The sequence below is a fragment of the Camelus dromedarius genome, chromosome 7, assembly GCF_036321535.1.
Source record: "Camelus dromedarius isolate mCamDro1 chromosome 7, mCamDro1.pat, whole genome shotgun sequence".
Taxonomy (NCBI): Eukaryota; Metazoa; Chordata; class Mammalia; order Artiodactyla; family Camelidae; genus Camelus; species Camelus dromedarius.
In genome coordinates this window covers 66604593-66622614 of record NC_087442.1, presented here as the reverse complement: position 1 = coordinate 66622614, position 18022 = coordinate 66604593, and the positions used below count along the sequence as shown (strand labels likewise).

Here is an 18022-nt window from a genome sequence, read left to right as displayed (position 1 = left end):
CTTACAGCCCAATAACCTAGTTACTATAAGGTTGAACAGAGACGGTATTAGACAAGTTTTGTTTGGATTATTTCTGAAGAATTAATGGGTTCTAATTTAATATTAGCCTCTTGGTTTGTTACTACCATTTTAGTGAATGAAAAACTTTATAATAATATCTAATGTTTCTTTAATAAGATTAACATCAGATTGGGAGTGAATGTTAGCATAGTTAAAAATTCAGAAATAATCTGCTTTGCTGTATTCTTCTGTGTCAAACTAGGTGTGGTTATTTCACATAGTTTAGTAGTTAATGTCCCTTGTCTCATTCCAGTGATGGGACTAGCTTGTTAAACAATTAGAAACTGAAAAACTTTCCAATATATGTAGTACTTTGTAGTTTCAAGATATACTCAGTAAGTGAAATATTTATTTTTAGATTTCTGAGCCTATATATACTAAGTATAGATAGATACCCTTTTAGGTACATAAGTCTCCTGCTATCTCACTGTTATTGACAATATTGGATATTACTGCTAGAATATATTAATTATTTACTTCATTTGATGACTGTTTTCAATGTTTCACATTATATGGTTTAAGTAATAATTGTAACTCTTCTTCAGGAAAATGTGAGCCGTAAGGCATTAGGTGTTTGCCCCCAAACAGCAATTAATCGACATGACAGGTTTATTCCTGAGATTCATAGTGGGCTTTGTATAGACTCACTTTGGGAAATGGTGATTTTATTCTTTTAACAACTGATTAGTATAAGAGAAGATGATCTCAGGAAATTTTCAACATTACATTTCTTTAAAGTAGGTGTTGTATGTATCAAGGTCTTTGCTCTCCATATTGCCTTTAATGAGTAACTCCTGTGTCAGGTCTTACAGAATTGTGATCTTCTGAATACATAAGAGGTCTTAGATATCATATATCTACTATGTCTCAATTCTCAGCTTAATAAAGTTCTCTTGATCTTTAAAAGGAAAAAAATCTAAAATGTATGACAAATAAATACAAGGTTATAAAACATTTCATATTTGTTCCAGTGATTCCTAGCTTTTGCCCAGGGATTAAAAAAAAAAAACACTTTTATAAATACAGTATATTCATTACCACCAGACATAAAAATAAAGTAGGTGACAATAGAGGCATGGCTTTTCTCCTCGTTGCACTGTGGTTGTTCATTGACAGCTTGTCTCTTTCCAAGGGAGATGGGTTTCATTTCCTCTTGAAAGTAGACATTCAGTTTCTGCTTACTTAGCATTACAAACAAAAATGAATCAGGTTGGGTATTAAATCAAGCTGCTACTATTTTTTCACTTTTACCTTTTAAGATTCTACAGAATGAGCAACTAGATGAAGTATCTCCCTTGGGTAATGAGGAAGTTTCAGCAGTTAGCCAGGCATGGTTTACAACTAAAGAAGATAAGGATTCTCTGACTAACAAAGGTAAGAAATGCTGTGAATTTTAGTGTCCGTTGGAAAAAATGGAGATTAAAAAGAGCCTGTAGTCATAAGGATTGTGAGTTGGACCCTCATGATTGTGTTTGAGTTAGATACAGTAATTGAGCCTTTCTAATTGAATTTGGCTCTCAGTGAGACCATGAAACCAACATTTGTTTTTCAATAATTGATCATTATTTCTCTGATATGAAGTAGGTTATAAAGAAATGCGCAGTGGTGTCATTTAAAAGACAGTACAGTTATTGCTTGTGGGAGTAGAAAGTCAAGCGTATTTGAAGATCTGCTACTGACTTTGGTCTTATAAGCAGCTTAGAGGTTTGAAGTAATAGTGTTTATTGTGCTGCTTTGTTTATAAGAATTGCTAGGGAGCTGCTGCAGGAAAGTGGGGTTTTGCCACTCTGAAATACGGAAAGCAAACAGAAATAAGTAAACTGATTGTTTTCAACCACTGTACAGTAAGTACTCATTAAGAATCAGTTATTCACTTGGTATCCAAAATATTACCTTTACCTTATCCTAGAATCTGTTAAATGTTTTTTTGCCCAGAAAATTTATTTTTCATTGGAGAAATTTTTCAGAAAGTTTTGAGCATGAGTTGGCTTTTATACTTTTTATATGTCTTTTTAGCATTCCTATACTGCTGAAAGGATAAGAGATGTAACTGGAGGAAGTAGTATTTTTTATGAATCTTTTTCTTACCATTGTCTTTACTTCATAAGGTCAAATCTGTTCTTTCTTAAAAATCAAGAGGTCACAAAAAGCAACTTTACGTGGACATTTTTCAGATTTCAGATAAATAAGAAATTAAATTAGCTACATTTTAGTCCTCAAGGAATAACATTTTCTGTGATATTACTTGTTTTCTTTTAAAGGACATAAATGGAAGCAGGGGATGTGGTCCAAGGAAGAAATCGATATTTTAATGAACAATATTGAACGCTACCTGAAGGTAACCTAGGACGTTTTTTGTTTTACTAATTTTTTCATTGCCAACTGCAAAAATATCAAAGCAGCAGTTCTATGAAGTACATATTGGTAGCTTTTCAGTAATCTATGTCATGGATGATGGGCTAATATGTTGTAGCTTAGTAATTCTAAGGTGTGTGATTTAAGCATATTTTGAATTCTCAGTTCAAAATAGCTTTATTGCTTTTGTTAAACACCCTGAAGTTTAAACAGAGTTCTAATAGCTTCTCAGAATCTTAAAGCCCTGTCTCTTCAAGCAGCCTATAAATTTGGGGTTTAAGTTTATGTTGTATAAAGCCTAAGATATGCATCTTCTTTGAATGAATTTATGACATATTAGTCCTTCCCTTTTTTAAAAAAATAAATAGTTCATTTTCGTATACAGGCTTATCTCCTGCTAGCTTAGTCATCCTCTTCAGTAAATGTCTGTTGAAAACAGTACTTCTGATGCACTGAAGAATTGCCTTAATACACAGTGTTTGCTTTTGAAAAGCCAACAGTCCTTGTGGGAATGCTGAAAACAGGTTAAGAATGATACAAGGCTTTATACAGTGTAAATGATACAAGTTGTGAATTCTGCATGAGTTCAGAGAAGGAAGAGTTTATTCTCAGGGCTAGGACAGTTATGGAAAATATTTGGAAGAGCAAGGATTTGAGCTGAGTCTTAAAGGGGTAATAACTTAGGGGTAGAATAGGCTGGAGGGAACATCCCGAGTAAATAATGAGTGCCAAGGATTCAGAAATTAAACCCACAGCCTCTAGAACTTGGGTTTTGAAGTCCAGGCCTAAGAATTAGAGTTCTGCCTTATAGGAAATGAGAAAAACTGGTAACTTAGTTAAATGAGAGATCAGTGGGGTAGATCAGTGCTCTTCTCAAGGAAATATTTCCAGAGACTTGCTGATCATCCCTATAATGAAGTTATATTCAAATAGTGTGTTTGAAATGTGGAGCATTACCTTGTTTGAGAATGGGAAGTGTACAGTGTTTATTTAATCATTCTATTGTTTCATACTTTGTTTATAATTTTTCACTATTCTAAATACACTACTGCCTAGAATATCCACATTCTTAAACTTAATTTTAAGCTGCCCTCTTCGCAAGCTATGATTTATAAATTATAAAGAATAAAAAACTTGGTTGGAGTAGATGGTCTCCAAGGATACTTCTAACTTTATGATTAAAGGGAGACTTTATGATTAAGACTTTTTGGATTAACTATTTCAGTTGACCATGTAAGAGTAGTAAGGACTTTAAACTGCAGTAGTCGAAATAGAATTGGCAGGGAAGGTAGTCTCTAAAGAAGCCTGGTGACCAGATGTTGGTGAAGAAGAAAAATGAGTTGGAAGAACTGAGGGTTTTGTTTTGTTTAATTGAGGATGTTTGGGAGAATGATGATAGAATTGTCAGAAATAGGAAATGTCCAAAAAGATGTACTGATCTTGGGAAAGGATAATTTGTTTGATTTTGATTTTTGACTATGGATTTTATTATGTGGTGCTCTTATGAGAAGAACATTGTAGAGCCATTTTTAAACCAAATAATTAGATGTCATATATTCCATATTTTGGGTGAAAGGATAAGATAAATGAAAGTACTGTCACATGCTGTTAAAAGGGGGCAGAAAAATCTTTTCATCTCACTATACTAATCATCCTGCAACATAGTGCCTTGCATGTGGATACTTGTAAATATTTAGGTTTAATTGTTTGCAGAATTGAAGCTACATAAAAGAGTTTTAGAAAAGATTCTAAAATTTGGAAACTTTTTATTGTAAAGTGTCATACATTCAAAATGAGTATATAAAATGCATAACAATGTAATTTTGCCTGTTTTTTGAAATTTATATAAGTAGATTCATTTTCTGGGTATTCTGTAACTGGCTTCTTTTGTTCAGTATTGTGATTTTAAGATCCATCCCCTTTGTTGTTTTTTTTTTAGCTGTGTTTCATCATGCAAATATATACACATATATCGTAAATTACCTGTTCCACAGTTAATAGTCATTTGGGTTCTTTTTTAGTTTCTGCTGTTTGTACAGATTTGTTGGATTGAATGGTATTTTACTATGGCTTTAATTTGTACTTTTCTAATTACATATTTTTATATGCTTATTGGCCATTCATGTTTCATCTCTGAAATTCCTATTTGTGTCTTTTATCACTTTTCCTATTGAGTTGTTTACCTATTTCATTTTCTAGGTGTTCTTAATGTATGCTGGATACTAACAGTTTTTTGGTTATGTTACAGATATGTTGTCCCAATTTAGTGACCTGTCTTTTCCTTCTTTCTAGGTATCATTTGATTAAAAAAAAAAGGTTCTTAATTTCAGTATCAAAATTATCATCTTTTTGCTTCTGTGTTTTTGCATGCTTGTTTAAGAAATCCTTCCTCTGCCTCAAGGGCATAAAGATATTCTCATATATTGTAATTTTGCCTTTAATACTGATTTTTTTTCCTATTGGCCTTAGATAGGGTTTCAGTGTTACTGGTTTGTTTTTGTTTTGTTTTGTATAGATGCCAGTTGTCCCAGCATCATTAGGGAAGGTCAGTCTTTTCCCAGTCTACAGTGTCCATTTTGTCCTAACTCAAACTTCCACAAATTTGTTTCTAGGTTTTCTTATTTATTCCTAGGTTCTGTTTGTTGATACCTACACTAGTACAGCACCATCTTCAGAAGCCCCAGTATTTGATGGGGCATGTCTCTTTGTGAGTGTCTTGGTTGTTCTTGGCCCTTTGCTCTTCCATTATAAATTTGGAATCAGCTTGCAAAGAATGGAAAACTGTTAGAATTTTTATTGGACTGAATCTGCATCAATTTGAGGGGAATTAACACCTTTACATTCTGGTTTCCTATTGAAGAACATTTTATTAGCTGTCTGTTTTAGTTCCTCTTTAATGTGTTTTGATAGTTTTATGTTTTCCTCTGTAAAGGAATTGCATAACCTGCCTGAGATTTAGTCCTAATGCTTTTTTAATTTTGATGCAATTATAAGTGAGAATTTTAAGTTTTTTTTATGAGCTTTGTATTGAAATACCAATGTATTGAAATACAGATGACTTTACTGATTTTGCAACCAGTATCCTTGCTAAATACTTATGAATAATTTTTTCATAGATTTTTGGGTTTCTACATATATAACAGCTAGATGGTTCTTTTCCAATCTTTATGCTTTTTTTTAAATTGAGGTATAGTTGATGTACAATATTACATAAGTTTCAGATGTACAACATAGTGATGCACAGTATTTAAAGGTTATACTCCATTTATATTTATTACAGTCTTTATGCTTTTTGAATGTTGGATTTAAGAATGCTCTTTCCACACCTATTGAGAATTTACTCTTTTTCCCATGAACCTACTCATGTGATTAATAACTAATATTTTTTAAATTAATACAAACTTGTATTCCTGGGATAAGCTTACTTTTTGCATTGATTGTTAACCTTTTTATACATTGCTGTGTTCAGTGTGCAAAATATTTTGAGGATTTGGGGGATCTCTTTCAATGAATGAGCTTGGCCTGAAGAATCTTTTCTGAAACTCTTCTTGTCTGGTTTTGCTATTGAGGGACATGCTAGCCTGATAAAATGAATGAGGAATTGTCCTTCCTTTTATCTGTAGTCTAGGATAGTTTTAAATCAGAATTGTGTTTCTCTTAATTGTTTGGTAAGGATTTACCTGTAAAGTCATCTTGGCCTGGTGTTTTCATTGTGGGAAAATTATTGATAACTGATTAAATTTTGTTAACGGTCTGTGCTTATTAGATTTCTTTCTCTTCCTGAGTCACTTTTGGTAAGTTGACTTTTTCTAGGAATTTATCCATTTTATGTAAGTTTTCAAATTTATTGCCATAAAATTTTCCTAATATTCAACTGTCTAATCTCTGTGGCATCTCTACTTAGGCTCCATTTTTTATTTCTCATATTGTTTTGCCCTTTTTTTTTTTTTTTTAAGTTTTGCCATAAGTTTATCTTGTATTTTATTTAGTCTCATGGATCTTTTCAAAGACGCAATTTTTAGTATTGCTTATCCTTTCTATTCTTGATTTCACTGAATTAATTTTGTCCTTATGACTTTCTTCTTTTTCTACTTCCTTTAGATTTAATTTTTTATAATTTTAAAAGGGGTTGTCAGGACTTGACTTTATTGAATTATTATATGCAACTTATTTTTGGAATATTTAAGTATTGTTTTATTATCTCGCAACATTTTAAAGTTTGTATTTTACTTATTAATGAGTTATCAGTGTTATTTTTCTAAATGCCATTGATGATTTTAACATTAAAAACCATCTTTTAAAAAGCATAGTATATCCATATGCATTTTATCAGAAATCCCTAAATCAAAGAAATGTAACCCATTTAGGCACGCGGAATTAAAGATGCTACAGAAATCATCTTTGAGATGTCAAAAGACGAAAGAAAAGATTTCTACAGGACTATAGCATGGGGTCTGAACCGGCCTTTGTTTGCAGTTTATAGAAGAGTGCTTCGCATGTATGATGACAGAAACCATGTGGGAAAGTATGAAAACTTGTAATGCTGCATGTTTTCATGTAATTTAGGGGAAATACTAAGAACTGTCTTTTTTTTCTTTAAATAAAATTATGATCAAAGGCTTAATTGGAGACAGTTATGAATTACTGTTGAGTGATGTTAATATTTTTATTCTCCAGGTCCATGTTGTGAATACTCATTACAATAAGGTCTCTTTTAGAAATTAGAGTCTAAATTACCTTATACAGGTTTAAGACTTAGCTGACTTAACACATCAAAGTCCTCTTTGTAGTAAAGAAGCATTTTTAAAAAGTGTAATAATAGTGGTTAAAGATTTAGGAGTGTGCACACAACACTGTAAAATTATTATAAAACAATAAAAAATGTTTGAAAAAAAGATTTAGGAGTGTGAAAAGAACTCTAAATTCATTGGTAACATTTTTTCCTATTCATTTTTATAGTATAACATTTCCTAGGTCAGTGATTTTTTTTTTTAAGATAAAACCAGAGTGGAAAATAACTAAATTTCTGGATACAGTGCATGCATATCTATTACAGATAACATTTATGGGAAGCCATTACATCTTCAGTGCAGTGATAATACAGTGTTGACATATTTTAAATTTCTCTTTGGGAGTTTTAGGTAGTAGTATTATGCCTTGCTAGATACGGCTTTTAAAAAGAACATTGCATTGGCTGTATTGAGTACTTGCCCACCAAAAAAAGTTTTTACATTGGAGCAAGAGAATGACAGATGTCCATGCATGGGTAGAGGAAATAAAGAGAACTTAAAATTTTCCAGTGACTTGTAAGAATTGACCACAGATTCTCTTTTTACCTCCAGTTTACAGTGTCATCTATAAGTCTTTCAGAGTATCTCTGATATTAGAGTACCTATCCCTAACTTGAAATAACCCAGCAGTTAGGTGGCATTGGAACAAATATGTTTTAAATGTTGGATTTTCCTAGAGAAAATTGTTGTAGTGCTCACTTTTATTATAACTAAAAGTATTTGTAGTTTTTTTCTTTTTAAGAAGAAAACAGAAGCATTAATTTTAATTTTTATTAATCTACTTTGAAATTGGTTACTTTTAAAATATTTTCAGTATGCTAAGTGACTTAACATTTGGCTTCCTAAGTGAAATTCTGATTTTTACTAAGCTTTTTAGCATTCTTTGTTTTAATTACTCTTTTTAAAATTTCTTTAAATTTCTAGATATACACCTGAGGAAATTGAAAAGCTCAAGGAGTAAGTTTAAAATTTTTCTCATTGATTCTGAGAGTTGGGTTTGATTTTTTTTTTTAATCTTGTGTTTTTTTAAGTGTAACTTTGAAAATGTAAAGAGATTGGTAGACTGATATAATTTAATCCTGCTTTTAAGCATGATTGACCATATAAAGAACTTACCAGATCCATATATGCACAAAGTAGCCATGCCCATAAATTTAGTCTTCTTTTGTTGCCTGTTACCAAATGAAATGCATCCTAAGACCACTAACAGGGGTTACAAGAGATTAGATGGCCATTCTTAGTAGTCTACAGACTAAATCTGGGGACCTTGCATACCAGTATCAAAACTACTGTTGTGCTACATGGCTTAGTTTGCATGGTGAGTTGGCAGATGTTTTCCTGAATGTCTGGACTGACTCTACCTCATAAAGGCTGTTTTGCAGGAAACATAATTTGGGGACCATAAAGTATGGGTTAATGAATTATATGGATTGTGAGAAAAAATGGAAAGCTGATCCTGTTTATGATGAGGAGGACTTGTGAAACTTTTTCAGACGTCTAAGAAGAGCTTGTTAGGAGTGCTCAAAAGGGAAAAATCTGGGGATTGCCTGGGAGATTATGTCATATTAACCTGAGGGGAAATTTGGTCTTTTTTGAACACATATCCAAGTTACTTATTTCTTCTCTGACCCAGGAAAAAGGCAATTGCTGCCTGTTTTTTTTTCACCCACAGACAACTGTGGACCCCAAAAAAAGGCCACACTTTCAAACTTTGGCTCTCAAAGTATTGCTGCCCACAACTTCCAAACCAGTCAAATGGGAAGAAGAAGAATGAAGAATAAATGATGAAATTAAAAGGGAGAAAACAGTTGAACCCAATGCTGATTGGCAGACTCTTGTTTTAGGCTCCGGATAAAGCATGGCAATGACTGGGCAACAATAGGGGCGGCGCTAGGAAGGAGCGCATCTTCCGTCAAAGATCGGTGCCGACTCATGAAGGACACTTGCAACACAGGTACTGTGAGTGCTGCTGGCAGAGTTTTTTTGTCACCATTTAAGCTTACTACCTCTTTAGAAACTGCTTTCTCTTCTGTTATGGAAAGAGATTTGCCATTCACTATAGTTCGGATTTTATTTTCTGGTGTCCTTTTATCTTCAGATAGACTCAACTAATCCTTTATTTTTGTGCTTTGTGTAAGTACAGTGACTTTGTTCACAGGGACACATCTCAGTTTCAAAGGTTTTAGGTCTAGCATCTTTCCATTTGTAGCAATTCAAAACTGCTCCAGTTGGGAAAGTACTTTTCAGTCTTTACAGGTATTTTTAAGACATATATATATGCAGAAAGTAACTTTAATTCAAGCCCATCTAACTGTTGAACTTACGTTGGCAACAGCTCATCAATTCATATTTATGAAAAAATTTAGTTCCAGGCAGATCCCAACTTAGGAAGAAACTGTGTTCCAAAGGTTTGTATATTTTTCCATAGAAAACACTTATGATTGATGTTTGTCCCCAGGCCAGACCATGAATGCCTAATTAACTGTTAATGTACATATGGGTACTGATTTGATGATACTGTTAAACCTAAACTTTGTGACCAACAACAGTATTCAGGCTTCGCCACCAAATTTCACTTGACCTCTCTGAGCCTCAGTTTACTCTGTAAAATGAAGAAGTTAGAGTAGATTATCTCATAGTTTTTTTTTAAGCCCGAATGTTGTCTGAAGGATCTACAAACTGTGCTCAGTCTTTCAATTAGAAAAATAGTTCTTAAGCTAAGTTTGAGCTTCCAGGGAATATATTTTCTGTCCTCACCCCCTACCCTGCTAAAGTGGAATCAGGAATGTTTCCTGCTTAACCACTCCACCTGTACTATTACCTCCAAGGCAGTGAGAACGTAAATTCCATCAACCCTGTTATTCTGTGGTGAGTGGACAGCTTAATGAACGGAGCAGGAATGGAAGCCTTAGATTTACGATGGGACCCCAGGGGTTCATGTAAGACACTGTGAGTTTAGAACCCCTTTTGTTAGCATAATATGGAAAATCACTGTGCTATTCCCTGATTGCCAACCTGAAAGGGTGACCTGCCTGTTAACTTCCCTTTCTGCTCCTTGTTTCTAATCAGGAGTTTTCTCTTTGGAGCACACCACAAGAGAGCAGTCTGAGTTTCCTCTTCCTTTTTTGCCATGTTAAAATCGGAGAGTAGGATGTTGTCTTGAATCCCTGGTATCCAGAACTGTGCCTAGCACGTCGTAGACTTTCAGTAAATACTTGTTGAATGAATCCCTGAAAGGCAAGCACACTGCCTTTTTGAATTTTCTAGAAGTTTTCAGCTACTACAAACAAAATGGAAGCAGAAGTGGAAGATATTTTTTAAAGGTTTTTTTTTTTCCTGTTTTTCTGCTCACGCTTTTTAAGAAAAAGACAACATGTGATATTATTAGTGGGTTTACGGGTTCAAAAAAACTGGAATAGAAATACGTGTGAATACCAGTCTCAGATTTATATTTTATCACAGTAGCTTGGAGTTGGGACAGTGGGGAAAAGAGATGTGTATAAACCTAGTTTCTGTTTTTACTGAAATGGGTAGGAAGGCCTAGGTGTTACTTTACTTGTCCCTCCTTGTTCATTCTTGTAAGTAATGGTCTCTATTGAGCTTATTGCTTCACTTCTGCAGAGCAGGGAATCTTAGGTGGGACTAAGAAAAAGGTATGAGAGGGGAGGGTGTAGCTCAGTGGTAGAATGTGTGCTTAGCATGCATGAGATCCTGGGTTCAATCTCCAGTACCTCCATTAAAAATTAAACCTTAATCCCCCCAAAAAATTTTTTTAAAAAAGAAAAAAATAAAATAGAAGAAGGTATAAGTTTCTGGGTCCATCAGGCCATCAATGGAAAGCTTCCAAGTTAGGACTTAGTGTAACTTGAGAGAATATAATTCTTTCTAGCTATGTTTTGGGTAGTTTTTTTCCCTTAAAGAGTGAGTCTGTGCTTTCTGTTAGGATTCTGTATTTTCTTTGGTAGTACTAAAGTACATTCACTGGGATAGTAGAATGTAATGTCTTAGTAGGTTTCCACATGAGGGTTGTTCAGAAATAATTTTAATACTACTGCATACTTCTCATCAGGCCTTGGAAATGCAAGGCTGAATCTGACTCGTAGAATGAGGAGAAGGTAGCAGTAGTAGTCTGGATGATTGCCTTCTTTCAGGGAAATGGACAGAAGAAGAAGAAAAGAGACTTGCCGAGGTGGTTCATGAATTGACAAGCACTGAGCCAGGTGACATAGTCACTCAAGGTGTGTCTTGGGCAGCTGTGGCGGAACGAGTGGGTACCCGCTCAGAAAAGCAGTGTCGTTCTAAATGGCTCAACTACCTGAACTGGAAACAGAGTGGAGGTACTGAGTGGACCAAGGAAGATGAGATCAATCTCATCCTCAGGTTTGTGTCCTAAATCTTTTAATGACAATAGCTGCCTGATTGCTGCAGATGTCTTGATTTTCCTCTTCTGGTTTCCCTGGATGTCTAATGTCTGAAAAGCATCCTTTCCATAGAGAGCCACTGTTTAAAATCCTGGGTATTTCATATTGAGCTCTTTTATGTTTTGTTATGTGTTTGTTCCTTTTTAGTGGATTTAGTTCTCATGTAAAGTGCCAGATTGAAGGCGTGGAGACTGAAGTCCTCTCTCCGTATCCACAGAACAGGCAGCGGCAGTGCAGCTTTTCCACTGCCCACCAGTGTGCCTCAGTCCTGGCCGAGAGGGACCATGTTAAGGGTGAGAGGGCTGTCAGTCTCCATGCCCTCCAATCTTTGGCTACTGTGCGAAGATTGCCCGGTCTACAGTTACCCCACACCTTCAGGCTGGACCAAATTAGACATTTCCATTTCATACAGATCCAAAAACAGCTTTAAGGTAATAATTCCAAGCTTATTTTTTAAATTAGTTGGTTTAACCATTAACACTCTGACTCATGGGCAAAAATACCAGCAGGGAAGTATCTGAGACACTGAAGTAGTAGAAGCTGTGTCTGTGGTTACTCCTTACTGCAAATCAAAATCATGACAGTTAAGCTATAAAACGAGTAAACCGTTAAAACCCCAAATTTAGTTGCACCGTTTTGTGTTTGTTGGGTTGCTGCCCAAATATTATTTGTGTCTTTTTATCACTTTGTTTTGGGTTTTGTTTTTAATACAGTTTTTTCCAACCAGTCATCTTTATAGTTCCTAAGTATTTTTATTTATTTTACAAATGGAAAAGCTCAGATCTAGGCAATGACACACTGTAAAACACTGTAGAACACTACACAGCTAATAAACCTGTTGTTATCCTTTTCTAACCTATAGCTCTTCCCTTTCCTTCACGGTGCTTCATCTGGTTCTAACCCTTCATGGTTCCACCCTTGGTTGTACCATTAACAAAAGGCTGTTGCTGTGATATTTCATAGCTCTTAGCTCTGGAAGCAGGTCTGCAGTCCTGGAACCCTTTCCCATGTACCTGAACAGCATCTCAGTGACATAACCTGCCAGTCCCTTTACTTCTAGTGCCATTACATGTATTCAGAGGACGGTTCTCGTGGAGAAATAAACATCCAACCAATGCTTATTTTGTAACTTGTAGGATAGCAGAGCTTGATGTAGCTGATGAAAATGACATAAACTGGGATCTGTTAGCGGAGGGATGGAGCAGTGTCCGTTCACCACAGTGGCTTCGAAGTAAATGGTGGACCATCAAAAGGCAAATTGCAAACCATAAGGATGTTTCGTTCCCTGGTAATGTATTTTTTTTGCTTCTTAAGTCCTTCCCTTCTCTTATACTTAATTCTCAGGAATTAGAGGTTAGAAGTTCTTTGCCTCAACTAAAGAGATAATCATAGTAGATTTTCACTTCAACCTCTGCCCTATTTCTTGGGGTAAACTGTCTTCCCTCGAGAAGATAGTTTGTAATTCTAGAAGCAGCAAAGATGAAAATATACACATTTACACACATTCTTGTTCTCTCACATAAACTACAAAGAGGAAATTGATTTTACATACATATTTTCATTGTATACAGATGTGTATCTAGAAACTTAAGTTTAAATCAACTTTCATGAATTGAATAATTTCAAATATCTTAAGTGGGTTTGTGATTTAGAGAAATTCTGTGGTGATTTATTTGTACAACAAAGGCTCTGTAAGTTTCTAATTTTATTTATTATGTAAATCTAGATGTCTTAAGTTAGGTTTGCTTAGAAGTGAGATACAGCATACTTTCCACTTCACCAACTGCTTTGCACTCAGGCACTGATCTAAGCTGTACAGTCTGATTTAGGTTGTCACATTCACTCCGCTTGGTACAGTGCTCCAGCTTGCATTTTTGCCAAGGAAAACTAAATGCTGAGGAACTTTGGCTTGATGAAAATGTGTTGTTGTTTTTTTTCTTTAGTTAAATACAGAGTTATAAATTTATTTTAAATTTTAAAAATTATAAATTCTGGTAAAACCAGAAGAGTGAATGAATACCAGTGTAACATGAACCCAGCCAGACTGCAGCATCATCTGAGAGGACTGATGTAGCTTATCATGATTAGTAGAGGAGTTGCCTTTCCTGTACAGGAACTCAGGGTGGTTGCATATTACCCTTTGGATAAAGTCAGCTGCTACTGTGGAGTTGTGAGTTAGACTCATAGCCAATTGATTATGCTCTCGTAATGGCTAAACAGTTAAGTACCCTCTGAGCCCTTGGGGTTGGGGGAAGCACGCTATTCACTAAAAAAACGAAAATAAGCTACTTACCATTACCAGTATTCTTCCTAAATAATAAGAATTTTATCAAGAAGCTCTAGGACATAGAATATGTCTTATTTCTATGTTTCTCACAGTAGCTGTTAATGCATGGCAAGAACAGTATTATGTTATGAACCTTTTAAATATGTTTTGATGGATAACATTTCCAAAACTTTCCATATAGGTTATAGTTTTAAAATACTTTTGTTATTGTGGTAAGATCTCACATCCAGTATACAATTATTTATTCCAACTACTTTCCCTCCTCACCCCCCCCCCCCACCTCCCTTGCTGCTTAGATGGTGGTGTGTCGGAGAATCAATGTTCTTTTTGTCTACCCATCTCCCTTCAGTCTTGATAAAAGGTCTTAAACAGTTACATGAGAATCAAAAAAACAACCCAACGCTTTTGGAGACTAAATCAGGATCTGGAGTTCCAAACAGTAATTCCAATTCCAGTGTACAGCATGTTCAGATCAGAGTCGCCCGCTTGGAAGACAGTACAGCCATCTCTCCAAGCCCTATGACAGCCTTGCAGATTCCAGTCCAGATCACCCATGTCTGTAAGTGTTTGAACCTCAAGACTCTTTACTATTTGAGATGTAGTTAATGGCTCTGACACATTTCAATCTTCTAGAATGTTGATAGAAATGTATCCAAGTTGAAGAATTAAAGGCGATCTATTATTTTTTTTGTTCAGTAGCTTGATTAATATTTGCACAAAGGATGAATATGTGACAGGAAAGACTGTTGACCAACTGCCCAGCCATTATAAACCATTTAAGTCATCCTACTTTTTAGATGTTATAATTATTGAGTAATAGAAACTACCTAAAATACGGTCAGTTGAGCAAGGAAATAAGAGTCCCTAAGGTGGCACATCATTTGTAGTAATTCACCAGAAGATACACAAATGAGGAACGGATTTGAGGTGGTATGTAGAAGAAAGGAGTTTTGGTGAGGTTGAAAATGATTTTCTTTAGGGAGTAAAGAGCCAGTTTCCTATGGGATCTGTTTGTTTACCCCTGTCTTTTCCTTAGCCTCTGGCATTTTTTATGCTTAATGAGATTAGGAGAATCCAGTGATTGATAATAGGGAAAGGAAATTTATTTCCTGAGGCCTAAGCCTGGTTGATCTTTCTGCATTTTTTCCATTATAGAGGTACAGAAATGGAATGAGAATAAAATTCTCAGAACCGTATTATTTTTCCCTTTAACCTCACTTTTTTCCCCTACATGTTACTTGCCCATGGAAAAGTCATTGCCAAGAGTATGTATCAGTCACTGGGTGTTACTCTCAACCAGGTGATTACTGGCATTTTGAGTGGGAGAGTTCTCTATTGGCAGGGATGTCCTATACATTACAGGATGCTCAGGGTCCTCTGACCTCACGCACAAAATGCTAACAGTGCTTTCCAGTTGATGGCAAATACAAACACCCTACACATTTTCAGATGTACCCTGTGATCCCGTTTGAGAATCACTGGGCTACTTATTAGTGTTATTAACACTGTATTTCTGTGCATGCAATGACTGTCAAAGTTACACCGTAAAGATGTTTAATTATGCTTGTCTTATTCTTAAAGTTTTAATTTAAATTTGGTTATTTATTTTAGTTTTCTACCAGTGTAATAAAGCATGAAGAATTTATTTTCTTTGGCCTTGCTTGTTTTGTTGTATAGTCTTGAGAATTGCAAAGCAACTGAAATTACTAGCCCACCATAAATATTAGAACTGCTGTTGTCTAAAAATTAATTGTGTGTGCAGAATGTTACAAGTTTTCTTGGCTATTGGGTTGAAAATACTTACTGGAAAAGTAACATGTTTTATAAATAGTACCTTAATATTCATTCACAGCATGACTTTTTAAAAAAATATTTAGAATAATTTTATTGCTTGCAGCAAGAAATGTGAATATAGTAAGAGTTTTACAACACACCCATTAGTCTTGGCATTTGGTCTAAAATCTCATGCTTCTTTCTTCCTTTAGGTTAGAGGTCAGGGATTAACTTAAGGGCCAGAACAGTAAATATGAATATGTTACGGTTAGCAGGCCACATAGATCTTTATAGACTCTTCTGTTTTGTTTTTAAACAATCCTTTAAAAATATAAAAACCATTCTTAGCCTTGAGCTACATTTGTCCCTGGCCATAATTCGCTTATCTTTGGTTTAGGTTATTTATCTGGAATCACTTCAAATTATTCTAGGTATGATCTTAAGAATCCATTAAATAGTAAGAGAAATAACATGAATCAAGTGCATTTCTTTTAAACTGAGTAGTATAGTCAGAATACAATAAACTAACAATAAACATCATACTTTAAGAGTCTATTCCAAGTCATTTTTTCACATGGATTTACCACAGGTGTGACTAAAAGCACCAAAAGCGATCACATTTCTTCTAGTTATTTATAACCTTGAGCAGACACTGATCAAGTCTGAACCTCAGTTGACATATCTGTGAAGAGATTATGCTGTTGCTCTCTAAAGTGCTGTTCAGTTTCCTAATGTGGTCATCTGAAATACTATATATATTGCATGTTTTGGATCCTCACAACAACTATATGAAGTAGACAGGACAGATAGTCACTGAACATTAGTTTGGGTTAAAGTAAGTTATCTGCCCAGTTTACATTGCCGGAAGTAATGTCACTTGAACTAAAGCCTAGTGTTCTTGGACTCATTCCAGACATCAATATTGCTTCCCAGAAGGCCCAGGGAAGTGTATTTTTTATCAAGCTCCTATCTCTTTGCAAGTCAGCCTTAGTGTATTCCTCTTAATCCCTAACATTTGAAATATTTTATGATCTGTACCAGGGATGAACAAATACTGTCTCTGTCACAGCTACTCAACTATGCCCTTGTAGTACCAAAGCAACCATAGGAAATGTATAAACAGGCATGGCATGTGTTCCTGTAATAGCTTATTTATAAAAACTGGTGGGGGGCTGGATTTGGCTATGGGTCATAGTTGGCCAACCCCGATCTATGCCATCTCAGACAAATACATTTGATTTCTTACTTCTCCAAAGAAATTTAAATAACTTCAGGTTTTCAGGCAAATTATTCAGATGATGAGATTGCCTTCATAATTAATTGAGTACATTAAGGAAATTTAAATTTACAAAGTATTTTATTTATTGTCCTTGTTTTAACCGCAGCTTCAGCAGACTCCCCTGCTGCTACTGTTGACTCGGAAACAATAACACTAAACAGTGGGACACTACAGACGTTTGAGATTCTTCCAGTGAGTAACACTTTACAAAGTAGATATTAGCCATTTTATGCATAAAAAGGATCAGTTGGTATCAGTTTTAGAAATGTTATATAAGCAAATGGAATAAGAAAATCAATGTGATTGGTATTAAATGTAACTATACCTGTGATTTTGAAAGCCAGATGGTTAGAAAACAACATAAATCAGACTTCCACCTTTAAAACTTAGTCTTTTTAAAATCTGTATAGAAGTCTGTAATATGTTCTTTTTATAGATGAAAATGGCAGTGCTAACAAGTAGGGTACATGCTATATGTATTTGTATTGAGTCATAAATATATACCCCAAAAGTTCATATTGGTTATTTGAGGAAGGTTTATATAGAATGAATTACTAACGACATTCATTTAGTAAACCCTGCACTAGCCATTGGTGATACTGATTTTAAAAGTCCCAGTCCTAAATGGTATAGCCACTTTGGCAAAGAATCTTGCGTCCCTAAAAAAGTTAAACATATAGTTACCGTATGACCCACCAATTCTAATCCCAGGAATACCTAGGAAAAATGAAAACGTATGTCCACATAAAAACTTGTATATGAATGTTCATATTCATAAAAACTAAAAGTAGAAACAACCCAAACATCCATCCACTGATAAATGGGTAAATAAAATATGCTATAGCCATACAAATGACTGTTCTGCAGTAAAAAAGAATTAAGTACTGCTACATGTTACAACAAGGATGAACCTTGAAAACATGCTAAGTGAAAGAAATCAGACACAAAATACCAGACTGTATAGCTCCCATTTACTTGAAATGTCCCAAACAGGCAAATCTGTGTAGACAGAAAGTAGACAGTGGTTAACTGTGCTAAGAAGTTTTGGGGAGAAATG

General features: G+C 34.8%; 1 protein-coding gene across 6 annotated transcripts in view; it reads left to right on the top strand.

Moving 5' to 3' along the window:
* Nucleotides 1-18022, top strand: part of DMTF1 (cyclin D binding myb like transcription factor 1) — a 43088-nt gene that overhangs the window by 18129 nt on the left and 6937 nt on the right. For all 6 annotated transcript variants that reach the window (XM_031454818.2, XM_031454817.2, XM_031454813.2 and 3 more), the window contains 9 exons: nucleotides 1320-1434; nucleotides 2322-2398; nucleotides 6783-6940; nucleotides 8130-8162; nucleotides 9050-9159; nucleotides 11357-11585; nucleotides 12763-12914; nucleotides 14263-14472; nucleotides 17072-17157. In XM_031454818.2, coding sequence (XP_031310678.1) covers nucleotides 1320-1434; nucleotides 2322-2398; nucleotides 6783-6940; nucleotides 8130-8162; nucleotides 9050-9159; nucleotides 11357-11585; nucleotides 12763-12914; nucleotides 14263-14472; nucleotides 17072-17157 — 1170 coding nt within the window. The remainder of the gene's footprint in view (nucleotides 1-1319; nucleotides 1435-2321; nucleotides 2399-6782; nucleotides 6941-8129; nucleotides 8163-9049; nucleotides 9160-11356; nucleotides 11586-12762; nucleotides 12915-14262; nucleotides 14473-17071; nucleotides 17158-18022) is intronic.